This window comes from Giraffa tippelskirchi, chromosome 10, assembly GCF_054371585.1.
Source record: "Giraffa tippelskirchi isolate mGirTip1 chromosome 10, T2T-mGirTip1v1.2.pri, whole genome shotgun sequence".
Classification (NCBI taxonomy): Eukaryota; Metazoa; Chordata; class Mammalia; order Artiodactyla; family Giraffidae; genus Giraffa; species Giraffa tippelskirchi.
Genome location: NC_137284.1, coordinates 129,752,951 through 129,780,616, shown reverse-complemented (window position 1 = coordinate 129,780,616; position 27,666 = coordinate 129,752,951). Strand labels below are relative to the sequence as shown.

Here is a 27,666-nt window from a genome sequence, read left to right as displayed (position 1 = left end):
AAGCCCTTCTCCCCACATGTGTTGTTGCAGGGCTTCCCTCCTCAGGACCATCCCACTATATTCATTATATCCTCTGTTAAGATTTTTTTTCCATTGAGATAGTTATGACAGTAGTCATGTAGTAGTCATGTATGGATGTGAGAGTTGGAGTATAAAGAAAGCTGAGCACCAAAGAATTGATGTTTTTGAACTGTGGTGTTGGAGAAGACTCTTGAGAGTCCCTTGGACTGCAAGGAGATCCAACCAGTCCATCCTAAAGGAGATCAGTCCTGGGTGTTCACTGGAAGGACTGATGTTGAAGCTGAAACTCCAATACTTTGGCCACCTGATGTGAAGAGCGGACTCATTTGAAAAGACCCTGATGCTGGGAAAGATTGAAGGCAGGAGGTGAAGGGGACGACAGAGGATGAGATGGTTAGATGGCATCACCGACTCAATGGACATGAGTTTGGGTGAACTCTGGGAGTTGGTGGTGGACAGGGAAGCCTGGCATGCTGCCGTTCACGGGGTCGCAAAGAGTTGGACATGACTGAGCGACTGAACTGTACTGATTGAGATATAATGGACAAAGAGGATTTTCTTAAGGTTCCCTGTAACCTCACTCATCAGATGCCTTTTATAGAAAAAAGAATGACTACATGATGCAAACAATAACCTGCAAATTAACACTTGGAGCCAAAGTGTTTTGAAAAACATATACTGAAATAATTCAGAAATCTAGTTTTGGAGTGGAGTGGAGTGGCTAAGAGCATAGCATGTAAGCAGCAGAGCTCTACAACTGGGATGCCTGGGGTCAAAAACATCCTCTACTACTTCTAAGCTGTGTGACATTGGGAAAGGTCTCTGGACTTTCATTTCTGCATCAGTGGAATGAGAATTATCTAAGTTTCTACCTTGTGTTTTGCTTTGAGTTAATAAATGTAAAGCAATTAGAACAGAACCTGGCACAAAATGTGGTGAAAAAATTGTTAACTACAGTGCATCGTAAATATACTTGAAAGAGACAAATCTCTAATCTGTGAAGAGTATTGATATTTGGGAAATATCAAAGTCATTTGAAACAAAATCTGATTTTTAAAAATGTGGGGGAAAGTTTAGAAGTTTGGGTTGAAATTACAGTGTATATATAGAATAAGACTCATTTTCTCATTTAACTTATTATCAGGTATAAACAAGTTTACTGTCTTTTGAAATAGTGGTTTTCAAAATGATAATCCTTCTTTTAAAAGCGATTATATATACTAAAATATTAAATTACATTATGGTTATACTTTGTGCATGATGACACAAAGGCATACTCCTTGTCCTTTGTTGTTCATTTTTAAAAATGGCAAGAACCCCGATTTCCTTATCTTTAATGGAATCCACCAGAAGGACAGTGCCATGTTAGGAAAAGAAATATTTCCCCTCTTTTTGTTGAAAACTCTTTAAATTCTCAGTCTCTCAGCTGAGATTGGGAAAAAGACAACATACAAAATTAATTTTGCAACTATCAAAATTAAAACACATGTATACTCAATTTTGGAATTTTTGTTTTAGCACTTTCAATACAAAATTTATAGTATAATTTAGCATGGGTAATTTGTTCTACAAAGCCCTTCACAGGTTTATATCTTGTTAAATCTAAATTTAAATATAAGCAATTAAAAAAATCTCCAATTCATTCTGCTAGACCTCAATAGAAAAAAAATAAAGCCTGTATTCAACTTTCCTTCTATACCAATCTGGAGACATATTTTATTGATCTGCTATTTATATTTTGCAAACACATAAACTGAATTCTTCCTGTGCCCAAGCTTGTCACAATATTAACTCAGGTTTTCCTCAAAGCCACCCTAGGGGGTTGGTACTATTATACCACTGACAGATGAGTAACTTTTCATAAGGTCTCCAAACATGCACATGACGAACTGCAACTCAAATCTAGGCAGCATAAATAATGTTTTGGTGAAAATATTTAGGAGTGGTTATTTCACTTGATGAAAATGTTTCCCTCCCTATTATTTCTAAAACCTTTGAAATCTGGGTCTCTGAACTTTATCAGGAATTTAATTTTCAAGTAACCTATCAGGTCAAGAATTCCACATGCAAAATTTATTTTCCAAATCCTTAGGTCTAGAAAGATCATCCTGAAGCATTTGGGAGGTGATAGGGAGGAGAAGCAGAGGAGGTGAACCCTCCCCACAAAAGTCAATGAATGTCTGCACCACATTGCTAAACAATGAGGTTCTGAAGAGCTGGGGGGGGCCACTAGGGGTGGAGAGGTCTGATCTGCTTTGAAGAGTGAAGTCATGCTCAATGTTTTAAACTCATTAGTCCTGCCTTAGAAAAAAAATGGATGCGGGTAAGAAAAAAAAAAAAAAAGACAAATTAGCAGCATTTTCAAAAGAAGTTAAAATGTCAGGCAGTCAAGTGTCCTAATTCTGCCTTGAGGGAACATGTGTCAAACCAGCTTGTAGTTCTGCAATCGGTGAAACCATCTGCAAAAAATATCCCGTCCCTCATTCCTGTTTCTACAACACACGCTTATGGAAGGAAATGTTAGAGCTGCTCAACTGCATGTGGAAATTTTCCTGGTATTACCTAATTGAGATGTGGGGTCCACCTCTCTTTGAACAACAACAACAAAAACCCAGTTTGTTATAGCCTGCTGAAAGAAAGCATATCAATGGCTTGGAATAATGAGGATAATAGAAATTGCCCAAATGACATATTATTAAAATTTCCCCCAGGACCACTATGACCTACCACTCATAACCACAGATATTTACTTCTAAGCCAATATTAGATTTGGTGGCATGTTGCTTTGAGAACTATTAATAATTGCCAATTCTCTGTGCTTATAAAGATTATTGAAAGACCACCCATAACCCCAAAATGTACTATAATTCTGGATACTAATTTCATCATTAGAACCACAATTCAAATAATATATGCCAATAGTACAGTTGCTGGGCCAAAGCAGGTGCTCAATACATTGAATTACAATCACGTACCTTTATGCTGGAAATCAAATTGTCCTTTTTCTGCTTGTTGCTGCTAGTGATCTTCTGCTTCAGATTATGAGTTACTAGCGTAAGTTTTTTATTTTTAACCTGGGCTTTTTCATATCTGAAACTGTATACAGCATTGGGTATGACTGTACATGATTCCTTGAAACAAGGGCTCAACCCTCTCATGAGAGATTCAAGAGGGTACCTGCCTTCTCCAAAGGTTAAGAACCACTGGCCCAGAGACATCATTTGTCTTCACTTGTCTTACACAGAGCCAAACTATGTTGTTTGATGAAGCCAAAAACGTGTTTTCAAAAATGAGATTTCCCTGGTGGCACAGTGGATAAAAATCCACCAGCCAATGCAGTGGTCACAGGTTCAATCCCTGGTCCAGGAAGATGCCACGTGTTATGGAGCAACTAAGCCCATATGCTACAACTACTGAGCTAGCACTCTAAAGCCCACAAGCCACAGCTACTAAAGCCTGTGCCCTTGTGCTTGGGGCTTGTGCTCCGCAACGAGAGGCCATGGCAAGAAGCCCACACACTGCAATGAAGAGTAGCCCCTCGCTGCTGCAACTAGAGAAAGCCTGCATGAAGCAACAAAGACGCAACGCAAACTATCCTCCCCCTCTTGCTTTCAAGAGGGAGGGGGACCGATTAGACTGTTCACCCTAGTACCTAAGTTCTCTCCCCTCTCTTACTACCACCCTTGTTATCCACGTCTCTACCTTTGCTAGAGTTAATCTGGACTTGAGAAATGGATAAGAAAATGGAGAAGGAGACATCAAAGATCTAGGGATTCTCTGGAGCATTAAAGCACCCCCTCAAAAAAATGGGACTTGGGAGTTATCAAAAGGGACTTCGTTTAAATGCTTCTCTTTTAACTACAGTCTCCTTCTAAGTTGCAGATGTCACATTTGAAATCTGGTTACTCTAACAGAATATTTTATTTAGAAACCTCCCAGGGTTTTTTTTTTTTCTTTCTATTTCCCTGTCCAACTCTGAAATCAGAAGACTATTCTTAGAATGCCAAAACATAAACTTCAAACGAACATGAATGTATACAGCAGGAGGATGCACTCAGGGAAACCTCTGGATGCTGTCGGAAGCCAGGAAGATCTGATTCTCTTGTAGAGGGTCTTGGCGCTGCTGCACTAACGGTAGTAAAAGTTTGTTTCTTCTTGTAAAAGAAGCAGATGTGACTTGGAGAAACATGGAGAACAGATGTGCTGAGCAAACGTTTTCATTTAAGCGGTAATTTATCTGACTGTAAGTTACATTAACTCATGAGGTGAGTGTTTAACATAACTCATTTTCACCAACTCAGAAAGATAATTTATAGAAGCACTAAAAGAGATTGTGAATTAACACAACCTTCTCATCTTTGCCTGCTTTTGCTTTTTTTTAGGAAAATGTATAGATTTTTTGTCCCTATTAAGTTTTTTTAACTTTTTATTTTATATCCAAGTATAGTTGATTAACAATGTTGTGATAGTTTCAGGTATCCAGCAAAGTGATTCGGTTTTACATCTGTCTGTTTTTTAAGAAACCAATGCCACACAAAATTCCCAAACCTTCAGTGTCTATGAAGGCTTACCAGGCACTGAGGTGGGCTTCTGCATTCATAATGTCTGGGTGCACAAACTGCTCGTGAAAATAACAGATCATTCCCCTTGGCGCGACATGGACTTGTGAGAACACTAGTAAAGAGTGGCTCGGGCTTAGAACACAGAATTTGAAACAACTGCAGAAGGCTAAGTGCTGAAGTCAAGGACACTTAACAAGAAAGAATACCTACAGTCACGGTCATTGCTAACGAAATGGATGCCTCTGCCGCAGATCCTTCTGAGGGAAGGAGGAGATGAGGGCCACTTGGCACAGTGGGAACCATGCCTACAATACACTCTACTTTTAGCTGCCAGGAAAATGTTTGAATCACCTTTAAATTTAGAAGGAAAAAAATGAACTTGTAGGTCCAAGAAAAATCTCTACAAAGATGGGTTTATAGAGATGAATATTAGTACTTTCATCTTTATATATACATGTGTTAGTTGCTCAGTCGTGTCTGACTCTTTGCGAGCCCATGGACTGTAGCCTACCAGGCCTCTCCGTCCATGGGATTCTCCAGGCAAGAATACTGGATTGGATTGCCATTCCCTTCTCCATTATATATATAAATGCAGTTATAAAATATAATTTTAAGTATTTTTCATGAAAGAAGGGAACCACAAAGGCAAAAGTGCAGAATCCATGAACTTCAGGAATGCAACTGAATGGAACAGCCTAGGTCACTTACTGTCCTTTCTAAACTCTCAACTACTTCTTCCTGTCCCGAGTCCTTTACAATTCCAGCAGTTTCTCAGTACTACTGGCTCCTCCTTCTTTCGCTGTGCTCTTTCTTCCTGTTACTCCTCCTCTATACACTCGCAGGTAACCCGTTGAGGGGGATCGGGACCAAGAATTTTCACGATGACAATGATGACAACGATGGTGCTGATTCAACACTGACTGAGCACTTGACCATGCACTAGGCTTATGATAGAACTTTGCACTAATTATCTAACTGAATCCTCAGACTGATGTGATAAGATAGGGTCTATTACTAGTCCTCTTCTTAAAGGTAAGGAAACTAAAGCTTAGGGGAGCTTATATGCCTTGCACTAGGAGACACTAGTGCAGTGAGGCAATGAGGACAGTTAGAAGCAGAGTTGGGACCACAGTCAGATTTCTCTGACAGCGATTTCAAGCAGGAGCCTTGAAGTCCGTGGCTTTTAACCACTAGGTTAGGAAAATGATCTGAGATACTTGGCTGAGATGCAAAATTTGCTCTGATAATTTACACAGAGAAAACTGACAGTCATTCTATTTATAGAACAAGAGAAAATACTCTGACTTTTACAAAGGAGACATTCTCTTCTACATGTTTAAAAACTAAATGTAGTATTCACTCACAGCTTTCAGGAACCTACTTAATTTTCACTCATTGTAGGCTTCCATGACAGAGAGACAGCATAGGAAGTCATTGGAGGTGGAAATTTACACTTAAGGAAACTGTGATGGCCATGAGAAATATCAACCAAAATATAAAGCATTTAATATAAAATCTAAATAAATATAATACAAAATATAAATTAATATAAATAGAAGTCAATAAATGTATAAATAAATATAAAAATATAAAATACTTAGCCTAAGATTTAGTTTCCTCTTTAGAAGAAGATGAGGAGGAGTAGATAATAAAATCACTTACATTATCTAACCTGCTTGTGAGGATTAAGTAAGAGTCTAAAAGTTAGGATATTTTTCACTTTGATAAATGTCATTGAACCATTGTCAACTTGTCAGCTCCACAGTACAGCCTTCTCACTATTATAAAGTATGCATGAATAAATTTTTTAAAATTTTGAAAAAAATGTACTGTGGAGGTTTTTAATAGAAATATTAAGGTAGTGAGGTGTGTTAAATAGTGAAAGTGATTAATCGGAAATTGCTCTAATTGTATAATCAAGTATCACATTTTTAAAAAGCCTGTGCACTGGAAACCACTTTACCAATCAGTAGCAATACTAGTATTCTGGCTAAGTAGAATTCTAATATGTAAAACATTATAACCTGATTTAAACATCAGACACCAATAAAGATAGTCAGATATTAGGATATATCTAGTAAGATATTAGATACTAGCTTGAAACTTTCCTCACAGGTATACTTTCAAAGGGAAGACTGATACTTGATATTACCCACCAAAGTAAAGATTATGAAGACTTCAGAATTTTTCAGGGACTCTAGAACCATATAAAATGTATCAACTGTAGGGAATTCTCTGACAGACCAATGGTTAGGACTCCATGTTCTCACTTCAGAAGGCCCAGGTTCAATCCCTGGTGGGAGAACTAAAATCAACAAGCTGTGCAGCTAGCCAAAATAATAATAATAATACTTTAAATAAAATTAAAAATTATCACTGTCCATGACCATAGAAACAAGTGTAGTTAACTAAATTTTAACAGGTTAAATTTTGGCTGAATGAGTGTTTCCTGAAAAGGTCAAAAAGATTGTTAAGTGTGAGGAGGGTTTTAGATTCTGCAGTCCAGAGTAACCATTAAGAGGATTGATTTGAGTCAGATTCATATTCAAAATTCCACCTTTGCCACTAATTACATACGTTACTTAGAAAGCCTGGGTAAGCTTCTAACTGTTCTAACTCTTCTCAAGTTTAAGTTACTCTATGTGTTAAAAAAAAAAGGGGGGGGAACATAAAAAATCATCTGTTTAAGGCTATGGAAAACACTGAGTAAGGTAGGAAGATAAAGAGCTTAACACGATGCCTGGCACATAATAAAAATTCTATAAACATGACCTGACTACTCCACGCTCTGCAGTTGCTGCTGTCAGCGTCTTCCCCCGCGGCACATGGCAAATTTCTAATAACTCAGAGCAGAGCAGATACTTTAAACAGTTGCTGGTTGGGGGCATTTCAGAACAACACAGACTCTATTGTTGGCAAACTAAATTGCATTCCTCTGGTATATTGAGGTGAACAAGGTAACTAAAAACCACTAGAATGAATATTTAATCAATACTGCAGCTGTGGAAATGAACAAAGGTTTTTATTCAGCAATCATTGCTAAATGCTCTTCTCTTTTATTATGGATATTTGCTAAAGCATTAACAACTATCACATGAGTTGTTTCATAATAATCTTCTGTGATGTTACTAAGATACAAAAAATAAATGGGAACATTATAAAGCATTTCCAAATGCAATAACTGGAGTCACTCACATAGCATTTAAATAACTCAGCATCTAGATTGCTAATTAGTGTTTTTGTAAAATGAAACCGCAAATACCAGTTTTAAATGTGTAGCCAAATGCTGGACATATCACTTTTTTAAAATGGTATTTTGTCTTTCTTTGGTATTTTCCTTTTCTTTATTAATTGCAAATAATTTTAAAATGAAAGTTGTTTCTAGTAAATAGATCCATGAAATATAGTCTCCTATGCATTTGTGATATGACCTTTCTGTAGATTTTATGACTCTACTCTGGCACAACACTTTGGGAGCAAAATGTATATGAAACTATAGATCATCTATATAAATCAATTTCTGTGGATGCTATATTGTTATCCATGTCAAAAATTTTGATTTGGTAGGAGATATTAAATGAAATATTTCCCCATCTGTATTTTAATTTCCTTAGAATATGAATATATCTTATTAATTCCTGTGCATGACATATTCCAGCAATAATAACAGTTTATTACTTTCTAAATCTTTCTTCCTAACAGCAAAACACTATCCTATTTATGGATAAATCAAAATGAAGTAGTCTAGGTATGTTAGCTGACTTTTTATGTTTCGTTAAGAATCATGTTTTCTATAATTGAATCTGTATTTCTGATTATAATTACATTAGACAGAAAAGACAGCAAATCAGTGAGTAGAATAAAGAGCTGTCAGAGTCCTATCACTGACCACAGAGATGATTAAAAGTATAAGGATGAAAAGAGATAAGAAACATTCTTCAACAGTCAACACTGAAGGATTACCTTTAAACTATTCATACCTCTAGTAAATCCACTACAGATTTACTAGCCTTATTAGTAGAAAGTAGAAAAGCAGGACCTCTTATTAATATACATCAGTGGTTCTCAACTGGGGCCAATTTTGCCCCTCAGGGGACATCTGGCAACATCTGGAGATATTTTTGGTTGTCACAGCTTGGAGAGGGGTGTGCTACTGGAATCTAGTGGATGGGGCCAGGGATGGTACTAGACATCCTATAACGCACAAGACATTCCCCCAAATGAAGAATCATCCAGCTTCAATATCAGTTATGCTAAGGTGAGAAGCCATGGTCCAAATCTGGTTTTTTAATACCAGCCAAGCAAATTAGCCCTTTCTCCCTCACTGATAATAACTAAACTAAGAGTTGCCTCTCTGACTGCCATATGCAAATTCCAAATGGCAAGATAATAAGAAACAGACGCTAAACTCAGATAGAGAGCCTGTGGAGGGAAAAATCCTACCTCTGCCACTGATTCCCCCTAGTTCCCAAGGCCTCTCATGCCGTCAAGAGTCTAAAGCAATCCACATTATTTATTCATTATCTGTTCACTCATTTTATGGTTTCTAAAAGGAAGGTTAAGAAAACCCCAGTGCTTATTAGACACTTTTCCATGTTATATATTAGAGTATTGCTGTGGGAGCACACATAAACTTTAAATTAAGACCTTCTGGAAAGGATTCCTATAAATGACTGAAATATTTTTCTGCAATCATCAGTAGAATATGTCCCACAAGAATTTTCTAATATTTTTCTTTATATTATAGTAACACATTCTAAATGTGCTCTATTGCCTAAGGTAATTGTATAATAATTGACTTGTTTATGATCAATATACTTGAGAAGGGAGGAACATCTTGGAATATATTACATACTTTCCCACTAATGTATTTTTCTTATATTATTGAGGTATAGTTTATATATAGTATACATAATTTATATATAGCTAAACACACTTATAAGTAATATTTTATATAGTTAATTGAACAAATCTGAAGTACACAATTAAATTTTTATACATCTATAAACCATCTGGTTATATATGTAACCACCACCCCTATTAAGATATAGGACATTTGCCCTAAAAGTCTTTTCAGGCTTAGAAGCTCCCACACCTTTTAGGTAACCACTATTTTGATTTCTATCACTGTAGATTAGTATTGCCTGTTCTTAAATTTCATATAAATGAAATAAAGTATGTCTTTTTATGTATGGCTTCTTTTTCTCAACATAATGTTTTGGAGATTTATCCATGTTTGTATGTATCAATAATTAATCAATTTAAAAATGTCTCAATAGTATTACATTGAATTTATCTATTGAACTTTTTCCAGTTTTTAGATTTTATAAACGGCTTTTAGATATTATACAATTGATATGAAGATTTCTTGTGCTTAAAAGAAAGGTTATCAAGTCATAAAAGGACATGGAGGAAACTTAAATGCACATTGCTAAGTGAAAGAAGCCAATCTAAGAAGGCTACTACTGTATGATTCCAACTGTATGACATTCTAAAAAAGGTTAAGCTACAGAGAGAGTGAGGAGAGAAAAGTGGCAACCCACTCCAGTATTCTTGCCTAGAGAATCCCATGGACAGAGGAGCTTGGCAGGCCATGGTCCATAGGGTCGCAGAGAGTCGGACACAACTGAAGCGACAAAGCGTGCACGCACAGAGAGAATGAAAAAAAGATTAGGACTGGCAGGACTTGGTGGGCAGTTGGGGAGATGAGTAGGTGGCACACAGAAGACTTTCAGGACAATGGAAATCCTTTGTGTGATTTCATAATGTAGGATATGTGTCATTATACATTTGTCCAAACCCACAGAATGCACAACATAAGGAGCGAACCCTAAGGTAAACTATGGACTTTTTGTGATTATGACATATCAGTGTAGGTTTGTCCCTAATAAAAAATTTACCAATCTGATGTGTGATGTTGATAAGAGGCCATATGTGAAGCTGGAGATACATGGATAATTTCTGTACCTTCTTCTCATTTATTGTAAACTTAAAACTACTCTAAAAAATAAAATGCTTTAAAAGTAAAAAAAAAAAAAAAATAGATTGCTTGGATATATCTTTTGATGGACCTATGACTCCATTTATCTTGGGTATATAGCTAGTAGCATTGCTGTGTCATAGGATATATGTATGTTAACTATAGTAATACTGCTAAATGTTTCCAAAATGGGCAGACACTTTATATTCCCAGCAGTATATGAACAAAAAATTGTTTCACTTCTTCTCCAACACTTTGTATCATTAGTCCTAGTGTTTTTCACTGCAGTGTGTGGGTAGTGGTATAGCCTTATCGTTTTAATCTACATTCTCCTGATGACTGATGGGGATGACCATCTTTTCATATGTTTCTTGCCCACTGGGTTATCCTATTCTTGTGAAGTAAGTGCCTTTCCAAGTCAGCCTCATTTTCAGACCACTTTCTTGAACCCCCTGGCTCAGGAGAGCTGCAAATGCGAGGAAAAAAACTCAGCTGGCACCAACCAGCCAAGAGGTTACCCAGCGGTCTGGTTGCCAAGCTCCACTGTTGTCTTTTGCCCTCACTCATTCCACCTAAGTATTCCTGGTTTGTGTAAAGGGGGCTTCTCTTCACCATCCTCCTCTGTGTCATTCTTCCTGCCAACTGACCAGATCAATACGAACTTCCGGAGGACAGTAGCACCTCCTCTGCTGGTTTATTCTTTCTCTTTGGGCTGAGGAGGAGAGTTCATGCCAACGTTAGCAGGGCCTAATGCCTATTTGACTAGACAACTGGAATCAGGCAATGGGGGAATGGGCAAGCTCCAGGGGTCCGTATCCTCACTGGAGTCAGTATGGACAGGTCTGCTCCTCAGCAAAAGACACGGCAGTCGGCAGTTGCAGGGCAGGGAGCTGAGCCGGCAGCATAGGCAAGAGCTGGGACTGCTCCTCCTTCCGCAGCCCCACACGCCCCACCCTCACTGAGTCCACCCACCCTGGCATGAGACCACCTCAACAGCAGTGTGCTTTAACCACAGGGCTTTGCAATACACCAAGGGTCAATGAGACGTCTTATTTTATTTACGTCTAGGAAACAAGGAAACCCAAAGGAAACTTACAATGCCTCTAGTCCAATTCCTCATCTGCTCCTTGAGAGATGGATTTCCAGCTGACGCTTGAATACCTCCTGGGTCAGAAAAGTCCCTAAAGCAAGAGACCCCATTCTGCCAGAAGGCAATGTAACATAACATGGACTTTGGAATCAGGCACACTCGGATCTGAATCCAAGCCCCGCTACTCACTAGCTGTGTGACCTTGGGCAATATCTTTAACCTCTATGATCTTTGGGGTTTCTCTTCTGAAACTGAGGGCTAAGAGTAGCATTCAATCCACAAGGGTGCTGTATGGATTAAAGAGACTACAACTAACGTAAAGCATTTAGGACACAGCCTGGCACACAATAAATGACAGTCAATAGAATCTATTTGGGGGCAGCTTTGACCTTTAAAGAACTCTTTTATACAACGTGGATCAAAACTGCTACACTGGAATCTGAGTTAACAGCTTCTGGAGTGACATCAAATAAACTCTTTTTAGTTTCCAGTGGGAGGGACAGCCCCAGTGTCACAGGATTGGGAAGCATGTCTGGGGAAGGGTAAACAGGCCAGGTTAGCAGAAGCATAAAATACACTGACTGACAACTAACAAGACATGAAGCTGAAAAAACATACGGACTAACATGCGGGAAGTGAATGACCATGGGAGGGGGGCTTGGAGCATTTTTGGCAAAGCTTATGACAGAGTGTGCTTTACGCTGATGAAGATCAGGCTTGTAAAAACTGAACTGGTAAAGAGTCAGACAGATACGAGGAAACAAAGCTAGGAACTATTTTAGAATCTGAGCCACCAAGTAATAAGAACTGAACCAGAATAGTGTCATAAGAAGGACAAAGGATAAATCAGTGATAAGTGAGCAAATCATGGAAATTTCAGCTCTACAATGTCCCTTCTACTCATGGGATCATCTCTGTTCCTACCGACACTTCTCTAGATATTCATCATGTATATAATTACAATTAAACATAACATATAAGGGCTCTCCAAACGATAGCCAGGAAGGAATATATACTCCTGAAATCCGTGTTTGTGTTAAAATAGCCAGCATAAGGATTTTACATTTTTATGAACACTTAGAAATCGAAAATTTTCCATATTAATCTACTAATACCCAATAAATAGGTTTGCATATTGCAGAGTAATGAACGAGTCATTTACCATATTTTAAATTTAGAGTGGAATCAAAATATAAACCTATGCCAATACTTGTGGGTATCAATTACATTTCAAAAGATACAGCAAAAATTCAACAGTACAAACTTAACTGGTGACAAATGAAAAGTAAAAACACATTTTTTCATGCCCTAATGTAGAAGTTTAATTTTCCTTTTCAACCTTTTCTATATATTTACTCCATATAAAAGTCAAGTTTACTAACCAATAAATATTTAGTCACCCACAGAGACTTATAAAAATTAAAATCTACATTAAAATGAAATTTATTCACTTTTTAAAGTGAAAATAGTTGTTGTTTGTAATCATAAATATTCTGGAAAAATATAATTCATACTATTAGCTTTCCTTCAAAGAGGATTTATCCCGAGTTAGTTTCTACCTAAAATATGAGAGTGAGATAAGGAAAAACAAAAAATAGAGTCACACACCAAAGAAGGTGAGAATATTTAGTTTGGAAATAACTACACACACACCGCATACACATACTTAGACAAAAACACACCTCCCTCTAGATTTTGGTTTCTTCCCTCAGGAACATTTTTGGTGTGGTTCTATTATTTGTTTTCCCAGTTGGAAAAAGACTGAGGGATAGCAACCCTATAAAACAAAATGAAAAGTAGATAACTGAAAGGAACCTAATCTTGAAGTCTTCTCCAGAGTCTAGACCCGTGGTTTCCTCAATTGTGTTCCACAGAAGAATATTAATAGCTAGTGCATTAAAAAGACATCAAAAAAGTTTAAAAACACTGGACACTACATATCCTTCTTTTGAAGAGGAGCGTATTTAAATAAGTACATGAAATGTTCGGGGAAGTCCTACAGCCAGGAAACCTACTTTATTTTGTTTAACCCACTGCTTCATAACCATGCAACACTATTCTTTCCCATCTTTTTTAAAAGTATACCTACTAATATTTTTCAGAATACTAGTGCTGTCCTGCTTTAGACCAATCTTTATACCATTGTGAAATTCCCTTTGAGTTGCTAGTAGTTCATACATCACGGGTATATATTTTCTTGAAAAACAAAAATCTCAGCAATGAGTACCCTCACAAAGTAGTGTCAAATTCTTTTTGTTATTTTTGTTTTAGACCACATCACATAGTTTGTGGGATCCTAGTTCTCCGACCAGGTATTGAACCTGGCCCCTGAGCAATGAAAGTGTGGTATCCCATCCACTGGACTGCCAGGGAATTCCCATGTTAAATTCTTGAGAAGAGATGAAATTGTGGTGGTGGTGGGTAGAGGGCGAGAAAGAACACTCCATATCGCCCCTACATTTAAGAAAATATGGTATCCATTCTACTCACTCAGGCCCATTTGGCCATTTTTCTCTTTTATTAACTGACTGTGCTTCATGCTCCCACTAGCATATCAATCACTGAGACATGACATAGTTGCAATTATTCTAAGTGGATTAGTACATACGGTAAGAGTATCAATGACAACTTCCATGGAATCACTTGTAGCCAGGGTATATGATGTAAGCAAATATAGAAGGTTATACATAGATTCCTAAAAAAGGAAAACTGAGGAAAGAACCACCAAATAAGATAAAGTCTCTGGGTAATGTGCACCCTCCTCCAAAGTCAACAGGGCTACAGAATGGTGTGTGCTGCTTACAGGAGCAATTGCAGCCTTTAGAAACGATCAAGGTACAAGAAGTGAAGAAGAAATATATCTACTCAAGAAAATTTAATTTCATTCATCTGGTATCCCTTTTGTAAAATAGTTTCATAAATTTTCTTCTCATTCTTTAAAACAAATTCCACTGAATCTAGTTTAAAATTTCAAAGTAGTTCCAGGGACAAATCCAAGAAACACAACACAATTTAAAAAGGAAATGTAAAACCAATTTCACAACTAGGTGTGAGCACTCAGACTTTTTTTCAATATTAACCACAATAAATCCACTGCACACTCTCAGTGCAGGGAATAGCCACCACATTTAAAAGAAAATCACTCATAATAAAGGTGTCTTAGATACCTGGCTGGGACTCTTTTTTGAAATGAGACCACAGTTGCTTGGATTTGAAAGCATACATTTTTTTTCCCTATTAATTTTCATTTGACCTTTTTTCACCTGGGTAAAAGGATCACTCCCAATTTAATCCATGTATAAATGTAAAATCCACTTACCTGCACAAATCCACATGCCGTGAAGTCCTCAAACAAGGGCAGACTTGGACGGTCTTCTCTATAGACGGTGAGTTTGTACGTGGTCAGGGTCTCACCCTGAGTTGGAGACTCATCCACCACCAGCACTGAGATTCTGTTCATCCCTAAACCCAGAGGATAGCTGGCAAAGCTGGAGAGAGAGTAAGAAAGCGAGAGTGAGAATGAGAGAGAGAATCCAAATTGATTCATATATCAGTATTTACTGTGTTAATAATTTGCATTAAAAACAGATAAGATCTGCACCATTTCATAAGAAATCTAAAATGCTAAATATTTTGACTTTTGTTTCATTGTGCTTTGGTATGCCAACATTTATCTAGCAGAGCAAGTCAAGCCCCCTACCAATTACAGGGAAGGGAACTAATATTTATTAACCACCTATCAAGGTCATACATTATCCCATTTAATACTCACAAATCCACAAAAACTAAGGCTGCCCCCATTTTAAATACTGTAGAGTACAGTAGAGTCAGGGTTAGGACCCAGGTGGGTCTGACTTGAATCCTTTTTTCTTTCTATTATACTGTTTTAGCTCCCAGGAGTGTTGAGTGCATTTCTTTCCCCACAGCATGGGAAAATGAGTATGTTTCTTGGCATGGACATGGCATGTCATAAGGTTTTATCTTCTGTTCAAATGATAAACCAAAGAGTTGGTGACTCTCAAAAGAGTCATTAGGAAAAAAATCTCATGAGGCTAGGAAAGTCAGTGTTGCCATGTCCAAAAATTGTCACCAACACGTTTATCAAGCAATCAGCACCTGAATATTCAAAAACTCGAGGAGGTGGGTTGGGATAGAAGGAGGCTACTGTTAGGAAGGATTAATTCTTCAACAATCTAAAAACATGAAGATAAGAATAAAGTCAGTTTTCCCTCAGTGAATCTTCTTTAATACTGCATATCACAAGATCCTCTCTCATTACAACACTGTTAGAAAGATTAAACACGAACATTGTTAATAGGTCACCAGAGCACTTATGTGTTATTTTAACCACATGGCATCTGTGAAGCAGAAGGATTTCACTCCCTGGCAATCCTCCAACAGATCTTGTGCCTCAGGTTTTCTGAAGCATCTTCAAGAGTTGTCTCCAAGGTCTGCTTCCTGCTAAGATGTATACCCTCAGCCCCTATCAGCGCCCTCATACCTCGGTCCTGTCCGTTCCTGCAGGTAAACCTTGCACTGACACTTAGAAGTCTCTGCTCCAATCGTCAGTGTTACCACATCAAATGGGACTTCAGAGTAATAATCTTTGATCTTCAGGTTAAATTCAGGATTTAGTTCCAAAGGTGGATGTGTGAAGATCTGCTTGATATGACATTGTGCATCTTTATCTGTTTAAAAAAACAAAAACAATGGCAAAACACAACTGTGGCATGAATAAATGTTTATTTTTATTTTTTTTTATTTATTTTTATTTTTTTTTATTTATTTTTATTTTTTTTAGAATAAATGTTTAAAAATCAACTATGATTAAGGTTTTGAAAGTTCTTTTGCATAACTTTGGTAATCGCTGCTGATTTTCCATTTGGTACTCTGGTCATAGCTGGTTTGCAGCTTCACCTGGATCTTCTATTTGCCAAATTTTGTAGACTTTGCCTCATGTAACTGTTGTTGGCTTTAGTTGATATTTTTTGCTCAGCCTTTAAAAATTTAAAGGCACGGAAGGTCAGAAAATGTCTCTCCAGTGGACTGATAACATTTCAGAGCATTTATAGCATCTATCAAGCAACTGTGTAAATGGGGGGAGATGACTCTGGGGGATAACAGAAGGGTACCACCAGGGAATAAGGAAAATTTCTTATGAGAGTGTCATTAAACTGTCACTGGATTGATGTGTAGCTCAGAAGCAGTAGGGTGGAGCAAAGAATGTGAAATCTAACATCATGCCACATACTTAGACATGAAAACCCCTTCATACTCTGGCTTCCTTAGCCTAAGTGCCCTAAAGTAGTGCTTCAGAAAGAAGCAAAGTGCTATTCTCTGCTCAGTTTTATTATAGAACCTTGTGTATTACTTCATAGTCTTCCCAGGTGGGGCTAGTGGTGAAGAATCTACCTGCCAATACAGGAGATATAAGAGACATGGGTTCGGACATGGTTTGGGAAGTTGCCCTGAAGGAGGGCATGGCAACTGACTCCAGTCTTCTTGCCTGGAAGATCCCATGGACAGAGGAGCTTGGCGGGCTACCGTTCACACATATAGTCCAAAGAGTCGGACACGACTGAAGCAACTTTGCATGCATGCATGTACGAGTATTATTTCATATCATTGATTCTGAGTCATTTTTTAAGAGTTTCTATTTTTTAAGAGGTCAACTTTTACAAAAGTATCTTAGTGAGAAAAAAATAAATATAGGAAATGCCAACCCACTCCAGTATTCGTGCCTGGAGAATTCCATGGACAGAGGAGCTGGCAGGTCATGGTCCATGGGGTCGCAGAGAGTCAGACACAACTGAAGCGACTAAGCACGCAGCACACAGGCAAATATACCAGCCACTGCTAAACTAAATATATTGTGTTCATATTTGAAATAAATTACTTAAAAGCAAATGTTTTTGAAATAAAAATATTAACAAGTTGGTTTTTTTTGGGGGCCAGAAATACTTTTCAATAGTCAAAAAATTTCATTAAAGATAAACAGGAAATGCTATAAAAATCAGTATAATGAAAATGTCTTATGTCGCCTTTAAATAAGATGTTCAATGATATTTAACAACATAGCAACAAAAAAAGATAACTCCAAATTTGCCACAGGAAGCTATATACCTGAACTTAAAAGAAAAAGTCTATTCTGTTAACTGCTGTCTCTTCCTTTATTGTTATATAGCTACCACACGATTTCTCTAAAATCAAATCTAATGATTTGTCTTCAGTTCTTTAGCATTTTCTCATCACCTCCATAATCTAGACCAAGCTCCCAATATAGCTTACAAGGCATTTCCTAACCATGCCTTGGCTTCTTCTTCTCATCTCCCATCATATTCTAGACTTTGTGATTCAACAATATGAAAATGTTTATATTTCTTTTTCAGACGAGGAGATAGATATACCACCAACCTCTATAGGTATTTTATTCTACATTTGAGAACTAGGTGTCAGCTTAACTCCCATCATGCCCTTAAATGATGAAAGTGAATAGATTTCACTCACATTCTATGATTGTTTTCTCAACTGGAAGAAAAGGAAGAAAAAAAAAGAACTACTTGAGGGGAAGTGTCGTTAACCTGCCATTGGATTGATACATAGCTTACAGGCAGTAGGGTGGAGCAAAGAATGTGAAAAAGCTACTCAGGTACAAATTAGGAGTAATATTACAACTACTCAGGTAAAAAGAGAAGTTGTTTCTTTCTCAGGAAGAAACAACTACTGAGGTACAAATTAGGAATAATAATGCAGTACATATATTGTAATTTCATTGTAGGGAAAAAGTTAATAAAAATAACTAGTCAATTTTGTTCAGTAACTCAGTGAATTCAGTACATACTTGCTGGATTGATTACTTGTTACCAAAGATTGTATCTGGGTGATGAAGGTGGACCGCATCTATAATTTCAATGATCCTCCTAGCTCCTAAAGTGTTTTATAATAAAGGAGAAAAAAATGAAAGGATAAGGGTGAGATTGTGTTATTAGATTTCATCTTGAAAAGGACCATAGCTTTTCATTCAAATTCAAACACTTATTAATAAGACATTCATTTTTTTCATCAGATATTTTTTTTCCTGGCATACTCTATGTTCAAGGCACTGAGATAAGTGCAGTAAAAACAGGCTCTTTTTGGTCATGAGATCTGATTCAGTTGGAGACTGTGAACCCAACCTAACACTTAAACAAGTTGGAGTTCAGGGATATGGAATGTGCTTTCCAGATTACCATTTCCTAGGCAGAAAGGGAATATAAATACACACGCTACACTTTGATTGTTGAAACCAGATAGCTGAATAACAAAGTGGAAGATTTTTTTTTCAAAATAGTAATCATAGAAAATGTACTTCAATTATATATATTTTAATAAAACAGTCAATGAGAGTTAATTTCCCTGTAGTTAACACTTTGACTTAATAGTGAACATTTTCAATGGGGCCTGTTCATGGTGGCTCAGATGGTAAAGAATCTGCCTGCAATGCAGGAGACTCAGGTTCAGTCCCTGGGTCGGGAAGTTCTCCTGGAATAGGGCATGGCAACCCACTCCAGTATTCTTGCCTGGAGAATCCCCATGGACAGAGGAACCTGATGGGCTATAGTCCATGGGGTCACAAAGAGTCAGACACAGCTGAGTGACTAAACACTCTGCCCATTTCAACACCAAAAATCAGACCTAAAAGAGAGAGACTGAGTAATCATTTCCTTAAGCAAGAAATCATTTTCTTCAGCAAGTGCTTGTTTTTGGTTTCATCAGAAACTCTTCACCTCTGGCTTAAGTGCTGCATCCTAGACCCCTGCTTGAAAGCTGATTTCATCCTAACATCATTTTCAACTGAATCATCAGTGTTGCTGCCTACAAACACCTGGTGTTTCCTTGGCATTCTTCCCAATCCAGTCCCAACTTGTCTCAAGCCAGCTTACCTTAGCTCTGCAGAGAACCCACTGTGAGGCAAGGTGGGAGCAAGCTGCTGAACATATTTGGCAAGTATTTATGGGAAAGCTGTTTGAAGTCTTGGTTGCTTTTAATGGATTTCTTTTAACCGCAGAATTTTGTTGCCCTCTTGAGGGATAATCGTAACTCATATCAAACACAAAAACAGCCTAGACACTGAAAGATAATCCCATCTGTTCGAAGGCATCACTGAGTAATTTTTTTAATCTTAAATAAAAGTAGGAAGATTAATTTTGAAGTTGCAGGTATGACCAGCTTTTAAGCAACACCAAAATCTGAGCAAAGTTGAAGTGCTCATTTAACATGTTCACATCCTCTACCCTATGTTACCTGGGAACTGAGAAAAAAATGAGATTATCTTTTATCGTTTTTCCACTTCATAAATGAGGAAACAAAAAGCAAAAAGGGGAAATGGCTTTCCTGATCTAACCCAGAGCCTGGCACACTAGACCCTCAACAAATTTTTATTTTATTCTTGCTCTTAGTTTTCTCAAAACTAGTCCTTTGCCCACCACACACCAGGTACCAACCAGTCTCCCAAGAGAAGTGAGTAGCATGTATTTTTCTAGAAGTGGAAGACTGGATGGTAAGTGCAGAGAGGGAATGGTGAATACCTGTTACTTTTTCCTGGTTAGCAGTACTTTATTCAAAATGGTATTTTTTTCTTTAAAAAGCTTGTTGATTCTGTTAAACCACATTTTGTATCACCTCTCAGCCTATACTGATTTTAATGAAAGCATTAAAACATAATAGCATTTTAGAAGAGACAAATTGAATTGGAAGACTTTTATTTATAAAAAATTAGACCTTGGCCCATAAATTTTATTGTTTTCACCTTTAATGATTTGTCAGAATAGATTTTTTTGTGAAAGGCTAAATTTTCAGTGTATGTTTTTATACATGCATGTGTGCTAAGTCGCTTCAGTAGTGTCTGATTCTGCAACCCCATGGACTGTAGCCCTCCAGCCTCCTCCATCCATGGGATTTCCCAGGCAAGAATACTAGAGTGGGTTGCCATTTCCTTCTCCAGGGGATCTCCCCAACCCAGGGATCTAACCCAGGTCTCCTTCATTGCAGGCAGACTCTTTTCCATCTGAGCCACCTTAAAGAGCTCATTACAAAATATATTTATATTACTGATTATACCTTGATAAAAGAAATTCATGAATTTTAAGGAAAAAATGAATTGAAATTTGGCTTAAAAACTTTTAATTGTTATAAAGAAAACCACACTTAAGTGCTATCCATTGCATCAACAATCTGACAGAAACAAATCACTGTTGGATGGTGACAGTCCTAAAAATCAATACACAGAGAAGATGTCAAGCTCTTCCATTTAAGTGGTCCCCATAGCAAAGTATTAGCATTGTTGGGGCCCCTCAAAATAAGTTTGGAAGTTACTTTTCTTAAATAAGCGAAGATAGAATATAATATTTCATTTTGAAAAATGGAAAGTAAAAAAAAAATTATTCAAAAGTGACAAATACTGACTCATTCAGAAAACTCATAACTTCTGAAAATTTACACAAAATACATCATCAGCCTAATGATCTCCAAACATGATGATTTATGCAAAGCAGAGCTGTGCCTAACTATTGATTATGATTCTCAAATACTTTCATTGGAACTCACCATTATGGCAATGTATTTCTTTGGTTTCATTCATAATTTGTGGAGCGGCAGCTAAAAAAAGAAATGTACATTTAAAAAGGAATCTATTAATTAAAATACAGAGAATACATATCCAGGTATCTGAAACACAGGTTAATTGATTGAAACATATTTTATTATTTAATTGTTATTACATAAGAAAGCACTTCTAAGTTCAACTGAAAGCTATGGTAAGACCAAAGAAGTGATTAGGTTCAAATCACAGAAAAATGATTAGTTCACATAAGAAGATATTAAGAGAGAAAAGTGAATGGTTTAATGCCATTCATTGCCTGAAGGTGACCTATCAAAATTTCTCTTGTTCTATTATGATCTTATGACTATAATTTCCCAAATCACTAGAATCACATAAATTCCACCCAGTTGGTTCCACTGACATTTACTCTAAGTTTCTGAATTCAACCATTTATCTAAAAAACTCCTAAATAGATATTAATGGGACAAAATAAGAACACTCAGAGTGCTTAAAGCAATCATTTAAAGATTAAAAAATGGTGGGAGAGTGAAGAGTAGTTCAAATCAGTTCTTCCCTGAGTTTAGGGCTTCATTTTATTAAGTCAGTGATTCTCAATTTCTACCATGCCTCAGAATCATTTGAAGGGCTTGTTAAAATAGAGACTACTGGGCCTTAAACCCAGAGATTGTGATTCAAGAGATCTGAACTTTCCAAGCTTTCCAGATGATGCTGATGTTGTTGGTCTAGGAGCCATACATGCAGAACCACTGTATTGGATTAAACCTTGATTTGTAATAGGAAAACTTCGATTTTTTAAAAAAAAATGTAGACGTGTACTTTTCATCTTCTTAAAATTATAAATATTTTATTTTCATGTAACAAAAAGCTCAGGTTTTTTTTAGAAGAAAAAAAATAGGAAACAGGTAAGCCTAAAAGAGAAAATCAAGTCACTATTAATTTTCCTTGAGGTCCATGTGGCATGTAGTCAAATGTCTCACTGAATAATATATCTTAAACATAGGGTGGATTTATATTTTATTGGATGACTATGAGTTGGCTAGCTAACTTCACTGAGTCGGTGGACATGAATTTGAGCAAACTCTGGGACACAGTGGAAGAGAGAGGAGCCTGGTGGGCTGTAGTTCATGAGGTTTCAGAGACGGACACGACTTAGTGTCTCCATTGTGAATAACAACAAATAGCTTAATCTACTCCGCTATTACTGCAATAATGGTAGTTGTTATTTTTTCCTTTATAACTTATGTAATTGAATTTTTGTGTATATTCTTAATTATTTCCTTAAAGTAAGAATCTAGGAGTGAAATTTCTGACATATATGAATAACTTTTAAAGCTTTTCTTACATGTTGTTAAATGGTCCCTTAAGAAAGATTGCTCTAATTTATACACCCACCAGCAGTGAGAATACTCATTTCCCTACACTCTCTCCAGCTCTATTATCTTTAAGAGGAAAAATCTCTCCAAATTTGAGGGGGAAACAGAATTTTCCAGTCTAGTTTTCATTTCTGATTGCTAATAAAGCTAAACATTTTTTATGATTTTGACCAAACAATACTTATTTTCATGTTGAAAGACATAGGAAGACATCTTTTACCTTTTTTGTTTTCAATTGCATCAAATGGTACTCGTGGTTTTTTAATGTTTCCATCCTCTGTGAAAGAATTCCTGCAAATGCAATATCAAACAACCCTGGATCAATGTACTGAACAAAATTCATGGAAATTACATCTAACACACTATCTTTTTTTCCTGTGTGAACACAGTTATTTTGATGAACACAAAGATAAGTGTTCTGAATTTCATTCCTCTAAACTGGCAGTTTTGTCTCGAGTGAGGTGGATGGAAATCTCATCATCTCTAATCAGCAGAAGCCCATATGAAGAAAACCAGGGCAAAAAGTCACTCTTTGGTCCAAAAGGGAACAATCTCTGATAGCCTAGGTCCAACAGTAGTGATTCAGGAATACACATTCTTATTGGAATCTGTTTGGCTAAAATTACAAAGTCTTGTAGCAAGAAGCTTTGGAAACTCTGAGAAACAGACTGAGAACATCCACTTAATCTAAGAAACTAAAGCGTACCATGCAGAAAATGACCTGTCTTGCCAAGGCCTCTATCCTTAAACTTTGATTAACAGGGATGAATGTTAAGGGTTAGTTATATCTTGGTGTGTTTGCCTCATTTTTCTGTTGTATAACTTAATGCTCAGCCAGATGGCCCTCTAAATCCTTAAATTTAGGACCAAAATAGTCTAAGTGGCAGAAAGAAAAACTGTTGGTCCTTATGTTAAACAATACTGGGTAGAATGTGACTTGACTTCATTGTGCTATGTTGGGAGGCTCCATTTCTACTCCAGTGAAGCAGAGATAACAACGCTGGCCTTACTTCACAGGGATGCTATGAAGATTCAATCAAATTCTCTGTGTTATTTTAATTTTACAAAGATTTATCGTCCCAGATATTGTACAGGCCACTGTGGTAGAGATGAATAAGGCATTTTCAATTACCGCAAAATATAAACATTAGATAGAATATTAAGAAGAATCAGGAATTAAAGCTATTGTTAATGATGGACGGTGTGATAACTTTATTGCAGTTTTATTTTCAACTCTTTTTTCCCTTTAGTATATGCAATGATGTAATCAGGGGTGAAAAAATACTTTCCTCCTCCCAAGGAATGAAGAAATAGATAAAGCAAGCATGGGGTGAGATATGTTTGCTATAAGTTTGAGTGCCAGGCCAAGGTAAAAGAAATTTTTTATTTCATGTGAAAGAAACACTTCAAGTAAAGCACATAAAAGACACAACCATGAAATGCATATAAACTGAATTTTAGAAAAGTTACTATATCAATGGAATGAAATGTTTTGTTTGTTAAGGCATCCCCCAAGTGATTTCTCGTGTAATTTTTTGAATAACTTATTTTGAAAATGTGGATTTTCGTGGAAAGCATGTGATTAGAGCAAATTACACCTGCTACTTTATTTCCAGTGAAGTGAAAATTAACAGTCAGTACACACACGATTTTAGTGTTTTATTCTGTTCAGATTTCCATTCATTCATTCTATTAGGACCCCTGGATTCTGAGCCTCAGGGCACAGACAGAAGTGTCACTTTCTCTGAATGTTGCTTTTCTGTCCATCTGTCCTCACCTTGTTGCTATAAGTGGATGATGTTTATTTTAAAGGGTGAAGGAAGTCATTAAAACCCACAGATAATATAGGTATGTAAAACTGGTTTTTAGAGTACGAAAAACTAGAGATGACCATTGTGAAGATAGGGGCAATTATGAATGACTACATCTGACCTTCCTGTCAGCATGATGTCCTGGTATAAAGAATAAGACCAGAAAGAAGAGGCCAGGGTTGTAGTTCCAACTCAATTAGCTGCTCAGCTTGAGCAAATGATCCATCTTCTTAGCACCTCAGTTTCCTCATCTGGAAAACGTATAGACACCAATGCTTCTTGTGATACAGCATGAATGATAATTAAATATATATATATATATATATATATCTCAGTTCAGTCGCTCAGTCATGTCCAACTCTTTGTGACCCCATGAACCGCAGCACGCCAGGCCTCCCTGTCCATCACCAACTCCCAGAGTTGACCCAAACTCATGTCCATTGAGTCAGTGATGCCATCTAACCATCTCATCCTCTGTCGTCCCCTTCTCCTCCTGCCCTCAATCTTTCCCAGCATCAGGGTCTTTTCCAATGAGTCAGCTCTTCGCATCAGGTGGCCAAAATACTGGAGTTTCAGCTTCAACATCAGTCCTTCCAATGAACACCCAGGACTGATCTCCTTTATGACGGACTGGTTGGATCTCCTTGCAGTCCAAGGGACTCTCAAGAGTCTTCTCCAACACCACAGTTCAAAAGCATCAATTCTTTGGTGCTCAGCTTTCTTGATGGTCCAACTATCACATCCATACATGACCACTGGAAAAACCATAGCCTTGACTAGACGGACCTTTGTTGACAAAGTAATGCCTCTGCTTTTTAATATGCGATCTAGGTTGGTCATAACGTTCCTTCCAAGGAGTAAGCGTCTTTTAATTTCTTGGCTGCAATCACCATCTGCAGTGATTTTGGAGCCCAAAAAAATAAAGTCAGCCACTGTTTCTACTGTTTCCCCATCTATCTGCCATGAAGTGATGGGACCGGATGCCATGATCTTAGTTTTCTGAATGTTGAGCTTTAAGCCAACTTTTTCACTCTCCTCTTTCACTTTCATCAAGAGGCTCTTTAGTTCTTCTTCGCTTTCTGCCATAAGGGTGGTGTCATCTGTATATCTGAGGTTATTGATATTTCTCCTGGAAATCTTGATTCCATCTTGTACTCACTGGTAAATTTGAAGATAATTAAATTGAATAGTCTTTCTTAAAATGGGCTAGAAACAATTTATCTAATTATTTCTTGATAAAGACTTCAAGTTTACTTATCACAGTATTAACTTAGATAAGTCTTTCAAACTTATCCTGCTTTTCCTATAAATGAAAGAAAAACATTTCGCCCATTTTAGATGTAAAGTGACCTTTGGATGGTACAGGAGCAGGAAACAGAAAGTATATTAATGCTTACCTACATATCTGTGATGCAGCATACCACACACCATGCAGTATATGAAGCTTATCTGATATAATCTTGAAATAATTCTTGGTAGGTTGTATAATCCATAATTTACAGGTATGGAAAGTGAATTGCAAAGGAAAATCTTAGCTGCTGTAATTAATAAAATCTAAACTTGGGATTTTTGAATCCAAGTCTGTTTGATTCAAAAAAAGTCCTGACTTTTTCTAACTATATCTAACACTGACCTTCAGTAAATTGCATTGTTGGAAAGAATCAGTTAGGGTTAAAGTTAGGCTTAAATCCAATATTCTGAATTTAAGACAAGTCAATTGCTTGACTGTATAACAAATGTGGATCTTGAGAGAAACTTGGGGAATAAACTTTCCAAGCCTTGCATATCTCAAAGGAACTTAACTTACTCAAAGTTAAAAACAATACTTAAATAGACTTCTTGGTAAATTAAGTCTGCTCTTCCTCTATCGATAATGATGAATGAGGCAGTCTTGGATTGAGTGAGTGCAAAGAACAAACAAAGGGACATTGAGCTATATTATTTAAAACCTAACTTTCAAACAAACAAACAAAACCTTCTATCAATCCCATTATTTCAGAGTATTGAGGGAATAAGGCCAACTGCATAAAGTTGAGGCAATTAAAGTGAGTTCTGGACCTGGGAGACGTCCTAAGAATTCTTCAACTATGTGATTATTTGTAGTTTTGAACTATTAAAAAAAATGTTCCTCTAGGATTGTTTTCACTGTCTGCTGAGGCAGAAGGAAATAGGGAAGTTGGTAGAATTGAGGTCATTCATGAGGGTCACTTCAGAGACACCGACAAGCGTGGCACGGCCATCTAGTCTTTGATCCCTCTAGGTGGTTGGATTTATTTCTGTTTTCCTGGCAATAGACAAGTCAAACACTTACTAATTCCATCATATAAAAGGGAAGTAGACTTAGCTGGCACCATGGACACTGCCCCTTCCTCCACTGACTGGGAGTATTATTACGTTCACTGGACCAGCAGACTCTTATTCCCTCATTACTACGCCTCGTTAGAATGGAAGTGGATGGGGGAGGCCAAGGACCTTTTCTCCTGGCCAAATGCTCCTCTCTGAGATTCCATCTTAAAAAAAAAAAAGAAAAGGAACTCTAATCTTGTGGTAGAGACAGACATATTTATAAATTTGGATACGTTTTGTCCAGAATAAACTCATGCCTCAAAAACTCTAAATGAATGTTCATATCATCCTGGCCTCCACTCTGACTGATGGTTCATAAAACAAATCTCACCTAATTCTTTCTGTCTGATGCTCTTGAAATTCAAGGATATATATCACAGGATGAAACTAGCTTTAAACTTTTAATTTTAAACTTGACTTTTGAGTGGAGTCAAGTCCTGCTGGTTTGAAAAACGGTTGGATATATTTTTGTTACAGTGTTTGAAGACCACTAGAATCATTATGGTTTCAATGTTTTAAAGAAGCGTATTTTCCAGAGCATGAATTTTTGGACACACTTCTTTTTGTTGCTTTCTTTAATGTAGGCAATGCCTTTTGAAATCAATCTTTAAAGATTCTGGGGGTTACATAATTCAAATTTGTGGCTCTCTTACCATTCCAGCGGGTGTAGCTCTGCCTTTTTATTCAGGAGCTGAAATTGTTCAAATACACTTAAAAGAGACCGGTATTGAGTCAGGATGGAACCAAGTTTTCCCATAGGACTTGCCATACCATAAAATTCACGAATCAGAGATTGAAATCCAGGAGTAGTAGATGGGAAGAGCTGAGAAGGAATATTCAAGAGCAGAGTATCAGAATAAGTGATGGAAAAGAAAATATAGT

The 27,666-nt window shown here is 37.0% G+C and overlaps 1 protein-coding gene across 2 annotated transcripts in view; it reads right to left on the bottom strand.

Moving 5' to 3' along the window:
• CPED1 (cadherin like and PC-esterase domain containing 1) overlaps positions 1-27,666 on the bottom strand; it is a 316,761-nt gene that overhangs the window by 145,399 nt on the left and 143,696 nt on the right. For both annotated transcript variants that reach the window (XM_081535345.1, XM_081535344.1), the window contains 5 exons: positions 27,438-27,607; positions 22,848-22,918; positions 21,239-21,289; positions 16,155-16,341; positions 14,973-15,141 (listed from right to left, as the gene is read on the bottom strand). In XM_081535345.1, coding sequence (XP_081391471.1) covers positions 14,973-15,141; positions 16,155-16,341; positions 21,239-21,289; positions 22,848-22,918; positions 27,438-27,607 — 648 coding nt within the window. The remainder of the gene's footprint in view (positions 1-14,972; positions 15,142-16,154; positions 16,342-21,238; positions 21,290-22,847; positions 22,919-27,437; positions 27,608-27,666) is intronic.